Source organism: Mustela nivalis, assembly GCF_964662115.1.
Source record: "Mustela nivalis genome assembly, chromosome: 2".
Classification (NCBI taxonomy): Eukaryota; Metazoa; Chordata; class Mammalia; order Carnivora; family Mustelidae; genus Mustela; species Mustela nivalis.
Genome location: NC_139021.1, coordinates 133,185,650 through 133,204,659, shown reverse-complemented (window position 1 = coordinate 133,204,659; position 19,010 = coordinate 133,185,650). Strand labels below are relative to the sequence as shown.

At 56.3% G+C, this 19,010-nt stretch overlaps 1 protein-coding gene across 6 annotated transcripts in view; it reads right to left on the bottom strand.

Annotated features, from left to right (window-relative positions):
- CDH23 (cadherin related 23) overlaps positions 1 to 19,010 on the bottom strand; it is a 396,562-nt gene that overhangs the window by 99,643 nt on the left and 277,909 nt on the right. For 5 of the 6 annotated variants that reach the window (XM_082715700.1, XM_082715699.1, XM_082715695.1 and 2 more), the window contains 7 exons: positions 15,924 to 16,036; positions 14,665 to 14,772; positions 8,400 to 8,589; positions 7,912 to 8,057; positions 5,408 to 5,627; positions 3,857 to 4,009; positions 1,749 to 1,862 (listed from right to left, as the gene is read on the bottom strand). In XM_082715700.1, the coding sequence (XP_082571826.1) occupies positions 1,749 to 1,862; positions 3,857 to 4,009; positions 5,408 to 5,627; positions 7,912 to 8,057; positions 8,400 to 8,589; positions 14,665 to 14,772; positions 15,924 to 16,036 (1,044 nt within the window). The remainder of the gene's footprint in view (positions 1 to 1,748; positions 1,863 to 3,856; positions 4,010 to 5,407; positions 5,628 to 7,911; positions 8,058 to 8,399; positions 8,590 to 14,664; positions 14,773 to 15,923; positions 16,037 to 19,010) is intronic. The other variant, XM_082715698.1, reaches the window with a different exon arrangement.

Sequence of the window (19,010 nt, the reverse complement as noted above, 5' to 3'; positions counted from 1 at the left end):
GCTGGGGACATGGCTCAGCCCCAGGGGCGGCTGTCAGGTTGTCCTCCCTGGAGCGAGGAGCGTGTGCCCTGGGCTCCATGTCCGGGCAAGGATGGTCACCCCAGGGAGGGGGACACATAGCTGGCTCTGGCTGAGGATGAGGGATAACTCCATCCTTCCCAGGCCAGCTGACCACATGCTGGGGGCACAGTTGCGTCTCCCGGTTTAGGCGATCTTGCCCTCCTAAGGTCCTCTCCAAGCCCAGCCTCCCACTGCCCTGGAGGTCCTATCCTATTTACTTCGCCGGCTGGGGACAGCATGAGCTGGCAGGCCCCATCAGAGGTCTGATCCCCAGCCTCCGTTTCCTGCCGGGCAGTGCCTGATACAGCAGGAACGTGGGGTCTCATGAGGCAGGGAGGAGAGCAAGGCAGCGGGTGGATGCTTCTGGTTATGGGGTGGCCTGGGGAGGGGCTGCTGGCTGGAAAGGGGGAGCCACAGAAAGCTCATTCCTTCTCACTTGCAGCTCACTGCGGATGTCCAACTGGGTGCTCCTACAAGGGGGGACACAGGCCTCATCACACGCTTCTTTCCATCCAGAGCCCTCAGGGGCTCCCTACTGCCTGGAGACCAGAGACCAAATTGCTGGCCCAATGTTTGGGCCTCTACAAGCCGGCCCTACCTGAGTGTGGCCTTCTTCCCTGTGTACATCACACCACGAGCCAGCTGCTGCCACACATGCATGCACACGCAGCTCTTTCCCATAGCCAGGTCTCTGCCTGGGCTGGTTCCTCTGCCTGGAAGGCCCTCCCTGCTTCTTGATATACTGAAACCCGACTTGGCCTTTGAGGTGGTGACAAGCAGGTGTCTGTCTGGCAGCACCACCCTGCTCTTGAAGGCAAACTCGGCTCCTGAAGGTTCCTCTGAGAACACTACCTTCCTGACTCTGAGGCCTGGGCTTCAGAGCAGGCCTGACCATGCCCCGACTCTAGGGATGGGCCAGGAATTCAGGTCTAACTAGCACATCTCTCCTCCCTTGACCATGGTGAGGGCTTCAAGGACAGGCACGGGGACAGATGAACTAATTCATCAGAGCTCCTCTGGGGCTCAGCTGGGAAGACCAGCAAAGGGACAAGGGCTGTCTCCCTGCTGCTGCACTTGATCCCAGAAAGATTCAGGCCAGGGATACAGCAACCAGTGGCCACTCAGTCAGCCAGGGGATGAGAACTACACACGGGAGGCCGAGCTAGCCGCTGCAGAGAGACTGAGGCCTCATGGCCCCAGTTGGGCCCCAAATCCAGTTGTACCTGAAGCTCCATCATCCTATGGACCGGTTTTGTGAGCCCAAATTGCTTCATTTCATTTAAAAAAAACTCGCAACCCAGACTCCTAACTAATCCAGAGACACTCCCTGCTGTCACTTCCTCTAAGGAGACTTCCTCGATCACACCCTTCCCCAACACCTCCCTTCGAGAGATACTCTGGGCTCCTCCCTTCCCCCTTTCTGCCTCGCTTGGCCTGGGGTTGCCGTGATCTGTCTACACCCCACCATCTGAACGGCCTGCATGTAGCGCTGCGGGCTAAGCCTCCTGCCCACCCCAGGGCTCAGGGATACCCTGGACGTCTGGCTGCCCTTTCTCCACAGATGTCAGTACACAGTCTCGGGCTCCAGGTCTGGCTTCTGGGGTCAGACACTGCAGGCCGTAGATGGGCACCCCACTAGACCGCCCAGACCCGTGCTTGTGTGGTGTGCTGGTAGGGCTGGGGCGTACCGATGGCCTCCAGGACAAGGGTGTATGCCGCTGTTGTCTCCCGGTCCAAGCTTACTACGGTTCTCACAATGGCATCACGGTAGCCCACGCTGAACTTCCCGTCAACGTTTCCACCTGTGGGCCAAAGAAAATGAAGCCTCTGTGAGGAGCCAGGCCTCCTGCCAGGGAAAGGGTGGTGGCACCCAGCTCTGCTTCTGGGCCAGGACATGCCAGGGGTAGTTGGGGAGGAAAAGGCCATGCTGCTTACTCAGCCCTGCCCGAGGACAGGGTTCTGCTGGGGCTGGGGGGGTTCTGATGAGCGTGTGGCCTGCATGGGTTCAGGTGGGGGTGCCAAATGCCTGAAATCATAAGGGTTGAACATTCATTGAGCACCTCCTGCATACCAGGCACTCCACGTGGAATCTTGTCTCATCTGTACTATCACAGCCCACTTCACAGGGAGGGAAATCAGTCTGTTAGCAAAGTTACGTGTGTTGCCCTGAGTTACAGTCACCAACTTGGCATTCTGATTCCTGAGCCTGCGTCCTTCACCGTTCTGCCAACTGCTGATCGGATAGGAGTGTCTGAGCAGTTAACCTGGTTGAGGCTTTTTTATAGGTGGCCAGGACTTTGGGGGCAGCTAAGATATTTTTCCAGGTCCCTTATCTTGGATTCTCTGAGTGGGGATTCCTGGAGGCTCCATGGAATAAAGAGTAGGGGCAGGTGGCCGGGGTGGGAAGTGGGAGGGTCTCCTCTCCAAAGTGGACAGAAAAGGACTCCATCTGAACAGCATGAAGACCCTTCCCCAGCCGGCTAGCAGGCAATGTGCTGTTCTGGGCAGCAGAGGGTGCTGCGGCACTGGGTTTGGGCCAGCTTGGACCAGGACCCCCCCCACCCAGCTCCTTGCGGAAAGAGCAAATTAAAATCTGAGAGTCCCAGCTAAGAGGGCTCTCCGCAGGTCAGCAGGAACTGGCCATTTTAGGGCACTGGGAAAGCATCCTGGGAGCTGCCAGGTGCTCCCTTTTCCTTACATGGTTTGCCCTTGGGTAAAAGGCCTGGACCCCTTGTGGATGGTCTGTAGCACCATTCACATGGAACAAAATCTGGTTCCTAGGGGCGGTGGAGAAACTGAGGCACAAGTAGTGCTGGGTGCTGAACCGCGGCTGGTCCACATAGTCGGGCTTGATAACGAAGCCTTTCTTGGAGCAGTGTTGAGGACTGGACAGTGAGGAGGTGGCCGGAGAGTGCTGGGCCTCTTTAGGGAGGGGAAGGAGGGAAAGATCTGCAAAGGAGAGGCTGAGGGCTGCTGTAAGAAATGATCAGCTGTGAAGCTGGGATCCCTTGCTCTAGGGGCAGAGGAGTCCAGGAGACTGGTTTGTGCACTGAATGTAGGTAACGTGGCTGCAGGCAGGCCATGGACAGAGAGAAGACAGCCAGTGATACAGACAAGGGACAGCTAAGGAATGTCAAAGAATGGCCCCCCAGCATCCCAGCACCTCTCAGGCGTGTCAGGGACTGCAGCCTGTTGGGCAACTGTTCTAATCCAGGCATGACTAACACGTGGCATGTTTACTACCACTTACTGAGCCTACTGTCACAACAGACATTACTAATCGATCATGGCTCCCTTTCTCCTATGGAGCCAGGACACGGCCTCATTGGATTTCTCCACAGCTCTCTACTTTGTATCTGTGAGCTGAAACCATTTTATTTAGAAGGATTGAAACCATTTGTCTCTAAGCAGATGGGAATTCTCATGAGAGAAGAGTTCCCAGGGAAGAACAAGATCACAGTGTTCCAGTCATGGCTTTATCTCCTGGATGTGGGGGCGGAGTCGGGCGGCAAGGCTCCTCCCCAGGAGTCACGGGCTCTCCCTCCCTCAAGACTGCTCCTGGGTAAGGTCCCCAGGCTTTGAATAGGCTCGGGAGGCTCCCAGTGGGCCAGGCCAGAGGGATCCAGCTATAGAACCCTGGAAAAAGCCAACAGCAAACCCTCTGGGAGGCTCCAGCAGGAGCTAAATTAAAGCCTGGTGGGGACAGCCGACTGGGGCCCCTCCCCAATCTGTGCCCCCCTGTACCCTGGGCCTGGGGCCGGGTACACATCTGGAAGGGGAAGAGGCAGGGCCACACCTGTGATGAAGTAGCTGAGCTCAGCATTGAGGCCCACGTCATTGTCGGTACAGTTCAGCCAGACCACCCGGAACTCCCGTGGCACATCCTCAGACACGGAGACATTGTACACGGCCGGGAAGAAGGTGGGCGTCTCATCATTCACGTCCAGCACTGTGGGCAGAGTCAGCGCACAGGGCTAGGCCTGCCTTCTGCTCCGGAGAGCCCAACGCCGGAGGCGGTGGGAGCTGACACATCTTGGTAGTGAGCTGAGGGTCCCCATGCCTGCTGGGGTCAGGGCAGAGCTGACCAGGGCTCCTCGGTCTCTCATGGTCCTGCTCCCTGCCAGGGGGCTTTGGTGCTGTTGGTGATGCTGCTGCCGCTGCCATTCAAGCCAGGAGAGAAACCCCCAGGGCCTCCCTCCAGTAGGTGCCTCACAACAAAAGTGGTGATGATGATGGCGGTGACAGTGATGGTGACATCGCAGCTCTTCTCATGTCGAGCTTGCGCTAAGTGCTTCCCATACACCATCGGAATTGCCCCTCCTAACTCCCTCATGAGGCAGGCATCCTTAGACATACCACACAGAGGAGGGACAGGATCTCAGAGCAGTTGAGTCACTTATCCCATGTCACGTAACAAGTGAGCGGCAGGGTTGGGGTCTCGGGGAGGCCAGCCCCTAGTCTGTCATGGGGTCCTAGGAAAACAGCTGGCTTTGAGGATTTCCCCACTCCAAAAAGCCTCATTTCCCTTAAAGACTTGGTTTCTCAGCTGCTGGGATAGTCTTCACGATGAAATGCTCCCACCTCCCCATGCTGGCTCCTAGTTGTGTTAACCTCATCTGAGGACCTGGCTTCTGCAGAGGCCTGGAGGAAAATCCCCTCTAACAGCACTGAGCACCTCTGTGTCAGCCACTGCTGCACAAGCGGGTCCCCAGACCAGCTCCAGGAACCCTCAAAGCAAGCGTGGCACCAACAGATGAGAGCATGCCTTGGCACGTCTCAGGCTGTGTTGGTTTGTACTGAGTGAACCCGCACCCGCACCAAGCCCCTGGGGGCCAGCAGAAGCCAGAGAACAGGCCACATCTTGCCTGTCACACTTTCTACTTACTTTACCTCCCTGTGGTTAGTTCTGCCCCTTTGGCAACAGCTCGTGTCAATGTCCCTGTTTTATTCCAAGAATTAAAGATGTGACCAGAATGGAAGAGAAATCATAAAGGGCCTTCGCCTTGACCTTCCCCAGCCTGCAGCTAACTCTGAGGGCCCCACTGAGCACCCCAGGGCAAGTCCTCTCTGTTGTTCACTGGGATCAAAGATGCTAGGAGGAGTCCGGGACCTTGGAGGTGGATCCAGGCCCCCAGTCCAGGGCCGGGGACTGAAGGCTCTGCCGGCATTTTGGACATGGCAGAGGCAAAGAAGACTGCCCAGTAGCATGGTTGAGGCAGGTACCCCATCAGCAAGGCACCCTGTGTCCACCTGGACGGGGACAGCAGTGCGGGGGGTCGTGGTCTCCCCAGCCCTCCCGGCGCGGCACCGGGTCCCATGCGCCTACCACAGCACCCTCGCCCCTCACCTCGGATGGTGAGCGTGCTGGTGGAGCTCTTGGTGGGCGTGCCCGCGTCACTGGCCACGACGCGTAGCTGGTACTCGGCGACGCGCTCACGGTCCAGCTCTGCAGCAGTGACCACCACACCACTGCTGCTGTTGATGAGGAAGTCCATGCGGGGCATGGCCACCTGCATGCGGTACGACACCAGCCCGTTCGGGCCTTCGTCCAGGTCGACGGCCACCACCTGAGGGAAAGCAGGGGCCACGGGAGGGGTGGGGACAGGAGGACTTCGTCTTGAGAAGGTCCCCTCCTTCCCCTGACCTGTACTCAGCTCTAGCCAGACACGCCCACTCCCCTCAGCATGTCTGGCCACTGTTCCCAGCGCACCTGCCCAGCTGCTAAGAGGGCGGCATGTCAGAGCTGAAGGGATCCGACACATCACAGGGGATCAAGGGGGCAGGGAGGGGAAAGCGCTTTCTAGAACAAGAGTCTAGCTCCCCATAGCTTTCCCCTTCAAAACCCCATTCTCCTCCTTGGCAAGCTCCCCTCCACCCCCCATGGATGCTGGGTGGCTCGGGGCTCCGAACTGCGTCATGTTCCAGCAGGCTTCCTGGCAGCTGGCTGGAAGCAGTGGGGACAGCTCCAAGGGCCCTGGGACCATGTGCAGCTCTGCTACATAAAACGACCAATGGTGCTCTCCCCAGCTTCATTAGACAACAAGATGATGGAAAGGGGTGACTTTTAAGTCACCTGATGTATTATTTTGAAAACGTCGTTTGAGGCCACGTGTAGGCAAGCATTCCCCAAATCCCTACACTGTTGCTGTCTGCACCCCTAGTCCTGAGGACAGTTCTCCTGACTCAAGACCTTGATATACAGAAAGTTTCATAGAAGAGGATTCAGATACTTTGAGAGAATGTGAATAACCAGGATTAAGTCCAGATTCTCAAGATTGAAAAATGTCAAGATCATCCAGCTTAACTCACATTGAACAAACCGGACAATAAGATGTCTTCTCAAATTGAATGTTTTCCACGATGGGGGGATCACTACTTCTAATTTATCTGCAAACAGCTCTAATTCCTGGAGAAAGTTCTTCCACAGATCCCAACAGAAATCACGATCCATCCAGGTTGTGGGGTGGGGGGGTTGGAACGCATGGCTCTTGTCAGAACCCTCTTCCTATATCTATGGATGGTTCCCAAGCTAACTGCTCCAGCTCCTTCAACCATCTTTTCATGCCTGAGCTAGTTAGATCCTCTGTGAACTCAGAAGCTGCACTGTCTGCAAGCCCCTGGAGAGCAGGCTGGGGGGCTCTCTCACCCACTTGCCCCCTCCTACTTCAGGGGGCTCCTCAGGGACTGGCTGCTGTTCCCTGGATTGTAGCTCCCTCTGCTGGGCATTTGGGAGAATGTCCTGCTGGAGAGAGAGCTCCCTGGGACCTTTGAAGACCACTACTAATCTCTTCTCACAGATGAAGAAACTGAGGCACAGCGGGCCCAAAGGGCATCACCAAGGTGACTCACTGTGTCATCCTGACAAAAAACTGTGTCTTCTTTGAGTGGAATCAGGCTAACCCTTTGCCATCAGATCCCGCTGTGTCTCAGGTATAACCCCCCACACCAGACACCAGATCATGAGCCCATCAGCCACCAGGGAACTTCCGCAGTCCGAGGGCCACCTTGCTGCACACACGTGTCTGACTGAATCCCCACAGCACAGCCAGGCAGGTACTAGTATGAACCCCATTTCACAGGTGAGAAAACTGAGGCCCAGTGAGGTTAAGTTGTTTGCTCTAGGTCACACAGCACACAAGTGGGGAGAAGTTGGGATCCACACTCACGCTGGGTGCACTCCAAAGCCCATGCTCTTAATCATGAGGGCCTTCTGGTGTTTCTAAACAGGCATGCATCATCTTTCCAGAATGAGCCCCTTCAGGGCCTCCTTGACAGGGGGTGATGGAGCAGGAGGCAGAGGGCCAGGTTCAAGATTAGGCCCTACCTCTTCTTGGCCACAAGTCTCTTGAAGCCTCCTGCCAAGTGGAGAGGGTGCCCCCCACTGTGTGGAGCTGCTCTGGGGCTGATGGGAGAGTGGCCTGCCTGTAGAAGCAGGGTGCCAGGGTGACACCCATCAACCCTCTCTATGATCTAGAACCAGCTACCGCTTGTACTATTGAGGGCCTTGGGCCAGACCTCCATAATCAGGACCTGCTTGACTTGCCTTCCCAGAATTCTGTCCTCTCCCTTGGTGCTTTCCCTCCACCTCTCTAAACCCCCTGTCCTTTAAGACCCAGCTCAAGCCCCTCCTCCTCCAGGAAGCCTTCCATTACCTCTCTCAGAGCACTGGCTCTCCAAGCCTGGCCCAGACTGTGACCTGTCCGATGGTCTTGGCTGGCTTCCCCTGCCCCACCCCTGCAAAGTGTTCAGCATGAGGCCAGGCGCCCAGGGCCTCCTCTGCCCGCCTGTTGGCTGGGTGAGACGAGGTGAGGGAGACAGATCAGGAGCTCAGGCCAGGAAAGAGAAACTCACCTGGTAGACAGAGACCCCGGCCGGAGTGCCTTCGAGCACCTCAGCCACGGAAGGCAGGTTCTGAAAAGTGGGGTCATTGTCGTTGAGGTCCAAGAGGTTCACAAACACCGTGGCGCTGCTGGTGGCTCTCAGAGGAGGCCTGCCACCTGGGGGTGCCAGGGAGAGGGAGACAGGGGTGCAAAAGAGACAGGGACAGGAAGAAAGGGAGAGTGGGGAGAGGGAGGCAGACTCAGTGAGGTCTCCCTCCCAGGGGTCCCTCCAGGGAGCAGCCTGGGCCTTGCACGCCCCCCTGCCACCTCCACCCCCTGAGGGTACTTTTGGGGCTCACAACAGACAAGAGGGTATTACCCCATTCTTAGTGATCATGACACGGCCCTCTTGTACCCAGGCCTCGCGACCCAGAAAGGACAGGTCATCAGGAGAGGCCCCCAGTACCCTGAGAGTCAGGGGCCCCCGCCGAGGTGTGTGGGTCTGCAAGGGACACATACAGTCAGTGACAGAGACGATTATCCTGCGCATCAGCTCCGCCTCGTCAGGGTCGGGGTTCTCCCGATCCAGCATGACATGGGTGGTACGGATCTTGCCGGTGCTGCTGTTGAGGCTGTAGAACTTGTTAGGCGGCTGGATGCTGTACACCAGGGTGCCGTTCTCCCCCAGGTCTGGGTCCACGGCCACCACCTGCCCGGGAGGGAGCCCAGCCTCCACTGAGCCCAGCTGCGGAGGGTGTCCCTGAGCCCACACCCCTGTCCCTCCCTCCCTCCCAGCTCCACAGGGGCTCTGATGGGGGATGGGAGACAGGAAGTTCATGAGATGGGTCAGCAGTGGAAGTCTTGAGCTCCTTGGCCACGCAGTTTTACCCTTAGGCCAGTCCCTTTCCCCACTTAAGCCCCAGCCTTCTGTTTCTAGAAGCAACACCTGGCACACACCGATCTATGGGAAGCTCTCCGTACCCCATGCATACCCGGCCCTCGGCAAGTACAAGTACTGTGGGGACAGCCCTAGGAGGAGGAGATCTACAGTTATGCCCATTTCACACAGGAGGCTCAGCGAGGCTCCCCAGGTCTCTCAGCCCGAAATGACCCTGTGTCCCTCCAGAGCCCACACTAGCAGTCAGCAGGCCACGCTGCTTGCACATCTTTGTGTCACTGTTTTCCAGATGTGTGGGGCAACACGTTCATGGGTTTTTGGGGGAGCAGGGGATGCCCAGTAGGTCCATGATCATGGAATTCTTTGGGGACTGGGAATTCTTCAGGAGGCTGGGAAGGGCTGAAGAGGCTGAACATTTGGCTGAGCTTTGGGAAAAATCCGAAACCCTGAATTTGGGGAACTGCCTTCCTTTGGACTTTCTGTGAGGCAATTTGAAAAGAATTAGTCTTCTGTGACATCAGGAATGACAGGGCGGGGGAAGGGAGCCAGAGGAGGCCTGCCACCTGCGGATGACAAGGCCACCAGGTTTAGAGGGTGAGTCCCAGCAAGTTGGGGCTATTGTGGGTTGGGAGAGGCCGGAGAAGAAAGAAGGGTGAGCCTCCCTGTCTGAGAAGGGGGGGGGGGGCTTTAACTCTCCAGGCCCCCTGACTTGGTTCCCCACTTATAAGCCTCACCCTGTGAAGGGATCAACCTGAGTGCCCTCCTAACCCAGGGCAACCCCCACAACCCATTCTCTTCCCGTCCCCATGCCTGCCAATCTCCTGCTTTGGAGAAAACCTCCCTAGCATCTACCTCCCCCAAGGGGGAAGCAGAACTGAGCAAGGGACACGGGCCAGCCTCAAGGTCATACAGCGCCAGCCTGGAGGCTGACCCAGCTTCCACTGTGGAGGTCTCCCAAGGTCCCAGGACAGCAGCAGGACTCACCCCCATGCTCATCCTTTGCCCTGTGTGGCAGAGGTCACGGTGGCACCAGAAGGGGACAAGATCAATGGGAGGGGGGCGGTGACCGCAGTCCCCAGGGCCGCATCAATGGGAGGGGGGCGGTGACCCAGTCCCCAGGGCCGCATCAGTCATTCTTAACTCCAGGATGCTCAGTGATGACAACCTGGCCTTGTCAGCTCCTTCATCTTACTTGATGTGGGGACTTTTGTGCTTTGGCAGCAGAATCTGTCCCTCCTCTGGCTTAGTCCCCAGCCGGAGGTATCTCTGGGATCAGCAGACCAGAACAGAGAGATGGGTTGCCCTGGCCGAGGGCCTCCACCTTGCCCCCAGGTCCGGAGTAGCCAGGGAGAGGGGGCCGTGCTGACGCTGAACCCTGAGCCCCGTAGGCCCTCCTGCTTCAGAGAGGTGGGAGGGGAGTGCCTACACCTGGCAGCACCAGGGGGCAGGCCTGAGGGGCCCCTGCTGTGCTGTGGAGCACGTCACTCACTGTAGTTTCCTCAGCCTCTGCAAAGGGGACCCCTGTGCTGACAACGGGAGGTGGGGCCCTTAGGCATGCCGGTGTCACTTCAGCCAGGCAAGTCATTTCGCTGACAAAGGAGACCGGCAAAGCTTGTATTTCTACTATGCTTCTCTCTAGAGGAGGAAGGTTTTTAATCCAGTTTTTCCAGATGGGGAAACTGAGGCAGAGAGCAATTAAATGACCTGTTCTAGGCTAGCAGCTTGTTGTTGAATGTGCAGAGATAATTTTACATGGTGGAGAGTGGGGGGCTTCTCCTTATCTCTCGCTGCCCCTAGGGTGAGTGCCCCAGGGTGCCTGGGTAGCTGCTTCCAAGGGGCCCTAAATGGGGGCTGGGCCCTGGCTTCTGCCTCTCAGCTCACTCCCTGGTGGGGAGGAGGCACAGGAGAGGGGGGCCGACTGCGGCTAGCCTCCTGCAGGCTCCCCGCCAGGCAACTGCGTAGAGTCTCACCACTTTCCCTCTTCATTTCCCGTGTCACACTGCCGTTTTTCTCCTGGCCTGACGGGGAATAATTTTCTCCCTCACCCCTCTCTTATTTTGCTGGAGGGCTTTGAAAGGCTCTAAATCAATGCCCATCAGCCAGGTCCTTGAAGGAGCCTGTGGGAGCCCGGAGGGAGGGCTGGGCCAAAACCTCGCTTGCAAAGGGAAAAGGGCCAAGCAGCAAGCTCACGCCGGGGCGGGCGCAGGCCGACGCGCATGCCGGGACAGCTCGCTGTGTCCCGGGATGCAGGCACACGCTTGTCTGCACACAGCTCTCAGCAGTCACTGGCGTTTGGGAGAGTTGTGGGGCACACCCCTGGTCTCCTTCTGACAAGGAAGACCTGACGGGACCTGGCAGAGCTGGGGGGCAGGTGAAGCGGGGAAGAAAGATGAATGAAGTCCACCAATGACTACCATTTGCCAATGTTTGAATTCTTACAATGCACCTGGCACCGTGCTAGGCACTGGGGTTCAACAGCAGACAAGATGGATAGGATTCCAGCACGGGAGGCGTGGTGACAACAGCTACCATGAATTTACCACTCACTGTGTGGCTCATTAAGTAGGGACTACAACTCTATCACGTGGGGACCCCTACCAGCCCCATTTTCTAGATAAGAAAGTTGGTGCACAGGGGTGCCTGGGTGGCTCAGTCATTAAGCGTCTGCCTTGGGCTCCGGTCATGATCCCAGGGTTCTGGGATCCAGCCCTGCATCGGGCTCCCTACTCAGCAGAGAACCTGCTTCTTTCTCTCCCACTCCCCCTGCTTGTGTTCCTCGCCCCCCACCCCTGTCAAATAAATAAAATCTTTAAAAAAAAAAATCAGAGCACAGAAAGGTGTGGTGACTTGCCAAAGGTCACAGAGCTGGAAAGGAACATGGTTGAGATTAGACCCTTGACATTCTGGGATCAGAGGTTGCCTGCTTAATCACTAAGCTACACTGCCTCTGAATGAGTTAGCAACCTAATAAAAAAAAACACAGATGTGGAATCAGCTCCGGAAGAAACAGTGAAGAGAGCAGACAGAGCCCCATTAGACAGGGTGGTCAGGGAGGGCTTCTCCGAGGAAGTGGCATTTTAGGCTAGGGCAGGAAGAGGAGAAAGAGGCAGCCCTGAGAAAAGCAGGGGTGGGGGGCAGAGGGAGAGGAATGCTCTCCTTGGTGGCGGGGGAGGGAAGGGCTTGCACAGAGGCTCTGAGGGGAGGAAGAGTTTATTGGGTTTGGGAGGCTGAGAGGCCAGCGTGTGTGGTGGGGGGTACTGAGTGTGGGAAGAGTGGTGGGACGATGTGTCAGGAGGGGGCAGCCCCTATGCAAACATGACCTCCTCCTTGACATCACCTCTGGGTCAGCTGCCCTCCTAACTCCCTTTCTCCATCTCAGCCATAGCTCTTACCTCACCCAGGGCCACTGTGTGGCCTTAGAAGGCCTCATGGAGTCCCCAAAGGTAATACAGCATACCCACATATAAATGCCTACAAACCATAAAATTTAACCAGACTTTATGACTACTCCTTTTGAAATTATTTTGCCATGACAAATTGGACTAATGTATGGGCTTCTTGATTTCTGGTTTCCTGGCCACCATTCACACATACCTGGGAATTCCAGAGAATTCTGAAAATCTTAAGAATTCTAGAAGATCTAACCTACAACTTGTCCTTAAATGCAATGGAATTTTTTCAAAACCTAATCGTCATAATATATTTGGTAGATGTTTGATGTAATAGGTTCTAATTTTGACTTGGTCATTTTCTGTTTGAACTTGAGTCATGACATTTTGTTTTCAGGTCTCAGATACAAATACTTGGGAGTCCCCACCCTGTCTGTAGCTGCCCCACCCCAGGGGAGGAATGGCCATGTTAAGCCCTCACTGAGTGGTGGGTTCACACGTCCATCTCCCCAGAGGTAAAGCGGGGACAGGTCCGCTTGGTAAGAACTACGGCTTTAACACAGGGTGAGATGGGAACCAGTGGTGGGTTCCAGCAGGAAGGTAACAGGAAACTCCCTGGAAATGGAGGGGAGCCTTGCTGCTCTCTCTACTTCCGAGCTTGGCGAACATGGGGCCTGGCACACGGCAGGTGTCCAAAGAAGGTCTGCTGAGTTTGCTGGAGAGTGACACGGCCCTGGGTAGCGGGCCTCCAGCCCGTTGTCCCAACCTGCTAATGGCTCAGAAAGCTGTGAGGAAGGCTGGAGACCTGGAGAGGGTCACGGGGGACCAGGTCCTGGAAAATGCCCAAGCCAAGCGCAGTCCCAGTCCAGCAAACCCCTTTGGCAGGTGGATTCTTCAAAAATGGCCTCTCCGGGCTGGTGGCCCACGCAGCCACTTTCTCCCAGGGACACCTGTCTCACCTGCCCCTCAGGTCCCTTGGAAGGATTTTTGCAGAGACATAAAGCAAAGGTAGGAGATGACCAGAGAGGTGTTCCGAGGTAAGCCCTTTTGGGGTCCCAGACTGGAGTTGTTGGCTAGAGCCCAAGTGCCCACGAGATGGCAGCAGAGAGCACCCCCACCATCTCAAGCCCCAGAGAGGGCTAAGGAACTGGCCTAAGGTAGTGCTTCAAAGAACCCTCCCACCGGGCCTGCAAAAAACCCGATTCCAGATCCTTGACCCAGGCCCTATTGGAATCTTTGGAAGGGGGGCCCAACCACCAGCAGAGAGTCATTCCGATAGGGAAAGGAGGACAAGAAGCTTCCTTCAAGGCTGACATCCTTCCCTTATAGACTCTGTCCCGGTTGGCTGTGGTTGGTGAGGGGTCCAAATGGGGAGGCTAAGCCTCGCCAGAGTGGGGCAGCCTTCCTGTGGAGCTTGGTGTGAAATTTTCCCTCCCTTCTCCCATCCCGCCCACACTCGCTCAGGACCTGAGCCTCCTGCCACGGCACCCTGGGCCAGCGGAGATGGAGGGCTGGGCCAGGCACTTTCCAAGTCAGACAGACCTGGGTTCACATCCTGATACAATCTCTGACTAGCTCTGGGACCTGGGCCAGACCCCTCCAACTCCAAGACTCAGTTTCCTCTGTAGTACGACAGTAGTCATGAGTCCACCTGCCCCGTGAGGTCATTACGAGGGTGAGAGAGAATTCAGAGGAAGGCCTCGGGCAGCGCCCCGCACAGTGCCGGCATTCGATATGCTGGGTTACCACCAACTATGAGGTTCATGCCTGTCTCAGCTGGCTGAGTGGCTTTGGGGCTGGACCCTGGGGAGAAACCACCTCACATGAAGCCAAATGGGGGAGGATACTACATCACAGATGCGAACCCCAGAGCCGATCAAGTGGGGTGCCCAGCCCTGGCTTTCCTCATCTTCCCCAGGATGCTGGCTCCCGACCAGACTCCTGAGACTTTGGCCATGTCTCCCTTGCTCCTCACTCCAAGTCCTATCCCTGCACACAGCGCATCCAGGGGGTGCCAACCTGGAATATTCCAGGCCAGAAAATCCCTGGGCGAACTTCAAACACCCCACTGGGGGCCTGCCTGTGGGGAACAGAAGCGGGGAAGGAAAGGTGGGGGGACAGAACCTATGTTGTATAACTTGAGGAGGTGGCTGGCGCCTTGCTAGGGGAGGGCGGGAGCTCTCCTGTGGGCCCAGACTGAGTCCCGGGGTCTCCGCAAGCATGGTGACTAGCTGAACCAGCTCTAGCTGCCTGGGCCCTGTCCCTCGGCAGCCTGTGCTCCCTTTGACAAAGCCCGAAGCAGCCCACTGCCTCTGAGGACGGTGCAAGGACTTTCCCACAGCCTCTGACTACCTTCCGCCATGCAAGAGAGCTTCCGGAAGTCTGCTCCGTGGGCTGGCTCAGAGGGAAGCAGGAAGCCCGTCGGTCCCTCATGGGCCGGCATGGCAGACGCCCTGAGAAGGGCTGCCTGGCATTCTGCCGTCCCACCACCACTTACCGTGGTCACGTCAGAGTCTGGAGGGGTCATCTCCACCAGGTTGATATAGTACGGGGCATCCTTCCAGGTGGGGTGGTTGTCGTTGATGTCCAGGAGGGTGATGTTCACCTGCGGGGGCCACGAAGGGCAGAGAGGGAGGCACCCGGCTGAGCTGTGCGGGGGGCCCAGGAGAGGTCATACTCAGGGGCCTATGGGGCATCTCAGCAGGAAATCCATGGGCTCCATCTACACTGGGGGCCTCAGGGCACAGGAGGGAGCCAGGTCCCCCCAGGGGGAGAGAGTTCAGGTGCTGTCCCATCAGGAAGCATAATGAATGCAATGACCCCTGAAATTCTTCCTGTAACTGGGGACCTCTCTCACCTATCCCAGGCTTGGCGGAAAGGGATGGACAGGGTCGGGGTTGAGATTCAGTCTCAGCTACGAGCCAAGCAATTTCCCTGCTCACCTGCCACCCAGGTAAATTATTTATATGGCTCAGAATCCTATTAGCAGGGGCCTCCCAGGACGGAATGGGGTTCTGGGGATTTTTCTGCCAAGTCCCTGGCCAAGCGATACTGTCCCCCACCCCTATGGCCAGGCAGGAATGGGGCACAGCTGCTGTGGGTAGGGTGAGGGCCAGGCAGAGAGGTCAGGGATGGCTCCTGAGGGAGAGTCAGAGAAAGCAAGCAGGATGAAGGAGGCGACCAGTCAGCGGGTTTTCCTACTTATTCTCCCATAGGGGGCTTCCTGCCTCTTACTGCCCAAACCTCCGGGCCCCCTGTCTCCTCTGCAGCCCAGAGCTCAGTCAGTACCCTCAGATGTCCTTTCTCTAGTTTCCTATACCTGAGGCATCTTGGTGGGGCAGCCCCCTTGGCTGGGGGCTCTGAGCCTTGATGGGTCCTACTTACTCACGGTAGGGAAGCCTAGGCATTGTTTCTCAGCACCAGGGTTAGGGACCCTGCTTTCTGTTTGGAGCCACCCTTTCTGGCAGAAATACTGCTCCTTGTAGGAGCCCCGAGCTCCTACTTGCCCAGCTGGTCTTTTAGGGACAGGGAAAGACACCTGTTCCTCCTGAGTCCCCCATGTCCCAGGAGGGCATGCCTTTCGTCCCCCTAGCTGCAGTGGCCCCAGGGTTAACCTGGGCTGACAGCAAGTTGGCGTCTGCCACCCTCCCCCGACTCGCACTGCATCGGGACACAGGTGCGACCTGCAGATGGTCTAGGGAGCAGCACCTGGGCTCAGGTCGGGGAGCAGGGGGCACGGGAGTGGTGGGCACTCACAGTGGCGATGCCGGTTTTCTGATTGTGGCCCACGCCCCCGTCCACGGCTCTCACAATGAGGATGTATTCAGACTTGGTCTCACGGTCAAGCAGGGAGGTGGTGGTGATTTCGCCTGCGGGACGGAGGCATGGGGTGGGCCAGGGAGAGAGCAGGGAAGGAAGGAGAGCATGAGCGTTATTTGCATGATCCGGCAGCAGGTGTGCCTGTGTGTGTCTCCGTATCTGTGCACGTGCTGGGGGTGTGAGATGGCGCCCTGCAGGGGAGAGGGGGGAGCACCCATGCCCCCGGAAACCGGAATGCCCGAGGTGGCAGTATAAGCCCCTGATGGGGAAATATCTTTGTATGGGGGACAGCATGGCGGGTGACAGGGTTAGGGGTTGGGGACTAGGACGGGAGCACCCTGGCCTCAAGCTCGGTCACAAGAAACTTCTTTTTTAGACTTCTGACATGATCTTACTGGCACTGTCCCTTGAGACTTGTTACTTAAATCCTCCGTGCCTCAGTTTCCTCCCCGGTCAGAAGGGAAAAGCAATAGGAATTACTTCAGAGGGCTGTCGGGGGATTAATGTGGTCAACATCATAGAAGGCTCAGAACGGTGCCTGGCACTGTTCATTCACAGACAGTCACAAAGAAACAGACATGACCCTGTAACGTAGGATGTGTTTTACACGTGTTCTGACTCATTACTTGTTAATCAGCCCATAATGCATGGACAATAGTTATAAAATAATTTCCTCATGATCTTATAACATGATTCTATTACCTTGAGGTTTCTTTTAGGGTACAAACGAGTTATTCCATTAACTACAAACACTTAAAACTGACCACTAATCAATCTGTTTTTGGCTTTTCTTTGTATTTTGGTGTAACTGAAACACAGAGGTCACCCTGGTCACGTGTGGAGTGGTGTGCTGGTTTTTGATAACCGGATCCCCAGAGGAAGCAAAAAAAGAAAAAAAGCATTTGCTGATTTCCACCAGGGCCATGGCAAGCTGCTGACTTGATGGCCTGGAACCAGGAGTGGAGGAGATGCTTGAACTTGGTTCTCAGAAGCAGGTGTGAGCTGGTCCCTGCCTGCCCATGGTGGTGGTAGGCAGGCCGTTTACCTCTGACCTGGGCCGCAGCAGAGAGCTATGCTTTGAGGACAGTGAAACCCAATCCGAATTCTAATTATGGCCCTTTCTACATGTTTGGCCTTGGAAAAGTTACTTAATTTCTTTGAGCCTCAGTTTTCTCATCTGTACAAGGGAAATTACTATGCCTTCCAACCAGAGCTCTTATGAAGATTAAATAATTAACAGAGCTACGGATAAAGCTCCCAGCACGTGGGAAATGCTTATTGCCTTCTCCAGACTGTGAGAATTCCCCAAGGCAGGGGCTGTACACCATCCATTTTTTTGCTTTTGTTTTTTTACCCCCCTTGCCTGAGCTGCACCCCCTGAGGCAAGTTACTCAACTTCTCCATGCTCGGTTTATTCTACCATAAAACAAGGGAGCTTGACCAGATGGTCTCATCCTTCCCTCCCTGCCACACTGGTTTGTCCTCTGACCTGCACAGGGCTGAGCAGGAAGCTGGGAGTGGGGACCGGGCAGCGAAGGTGCTAAGGCCAGAAACAAAAGACAGGCAAAGGTCGGCCCGCCAGGCCATGTCCCATGCTGGGGCGGTGTCAATTAACTGGCAGGGTGAGGAAGAAATTAATCTCTAAAAAGTTTTAAACATGAACTTGTCGGCATGATAGATGGCTCCTCCTGTCTGGGAAATTAGATCCAATTAAGGCCTCCTTTGTGGAGTGGGCCGGGCTCATTTGACCGAGGAGCTCGGAGGAAAAGACTTATGCCTTCCCTGCTGAAAGAGTCATGTAAAGGCAGCAAGAAAATGTCCATGTCATTATTAAAGGCCCCAGGGTGGAGATGTGGTCCCTCGCTGGGGAGGCAGCCAGGTGCTGAAAGGTCAGAGCGCCCACCCCGCTCAGGGGTCTAACGTGGCTTATATCATGTAGCAGTTAAAGCCTGAGCCCCGGGGTCCCAAGTTCAGACTTTCCAAGTCCTCAGTCAAGTTGCTTCACCTCTCCGTCCTATGCACCAGTTCTGCCACCTGGAAACTCAGGGCGATGCTGGTACCTGCCCGAGAGCGGTGAAGGTGGTAGACGGGCGTGATGCTGTCTGAGCTCCGGCTAATGCCCATGAATGGTATGATTCTGAGCCCCGTGGAAGTGCGGGCTCGCTGGGGACGGATGCTCCTGCGAGCAGGGAACAAGGCCCCCATTGTGTCAGAGGTGGAGCGAGAGGCTCAGGACGGCCCTGGACAGGTCCCGCCTTGTACATGTCAGTACGTTCTGCTCCCCTCGCTTCCAGGAAAAGGGAATCAAAGAAAGCCTGAAGGCAGACTTGGATGGGCATGGGTCACAGGAAGACTTAAAGCCTCCTCCAGCCCCTGGAGCAGGGCTGGCCAGTGTCCACCAGACCCCTGCTCTCTTTCCCAGGCTAGACTGTCTGCCGCACAGGGGCTGGGAGGCCGGAGACGACTTCCCCAGGCTGCCTTCCATTTAGGCATATTGCTGGTTCTGGCCAAGAGGATGTGGGCCAAAGTGACCTCTGTCACCTCCAGTCCTGGCCCATACACATCTTCTCAGATAGAACTCCAGGCTCTCTTCCCCTGCCAGTGACCTTGGAGCCACAACATGGAAGGTGCCTGGGTCCCAGAATCACCATGCTCAATCAAAGCTGTCCACGGAACATGGCATCGGAAAGCTGGGTGGGTCAGGATTTCTGTTGTCTTGGGCCACTGAGACTTCAGGGCGGGCCTGCTTGGTACCTTCAGTGCCCTTACCTAATATAAAAATGGGTATTTAGAAGTGGAGGGCCTTGTATGACCACTAAGTAGCATGGGAACCGCTATGAGGGAAGACCGTGTCTAATTCCATCCTGTGCCCCAGAACCCAGCACCTGCTGGAGAGCAGGCCCCCACTGACACTGAATGAACATGTGAATGAATGTCCAGGGGTCTCATATTCCTTCCCAGCTTGTGACCTGGAGTCTCCTGTTTTTGTTTTTGTTTTTTCCTCCCCCTTGCCACCCAGCTTCA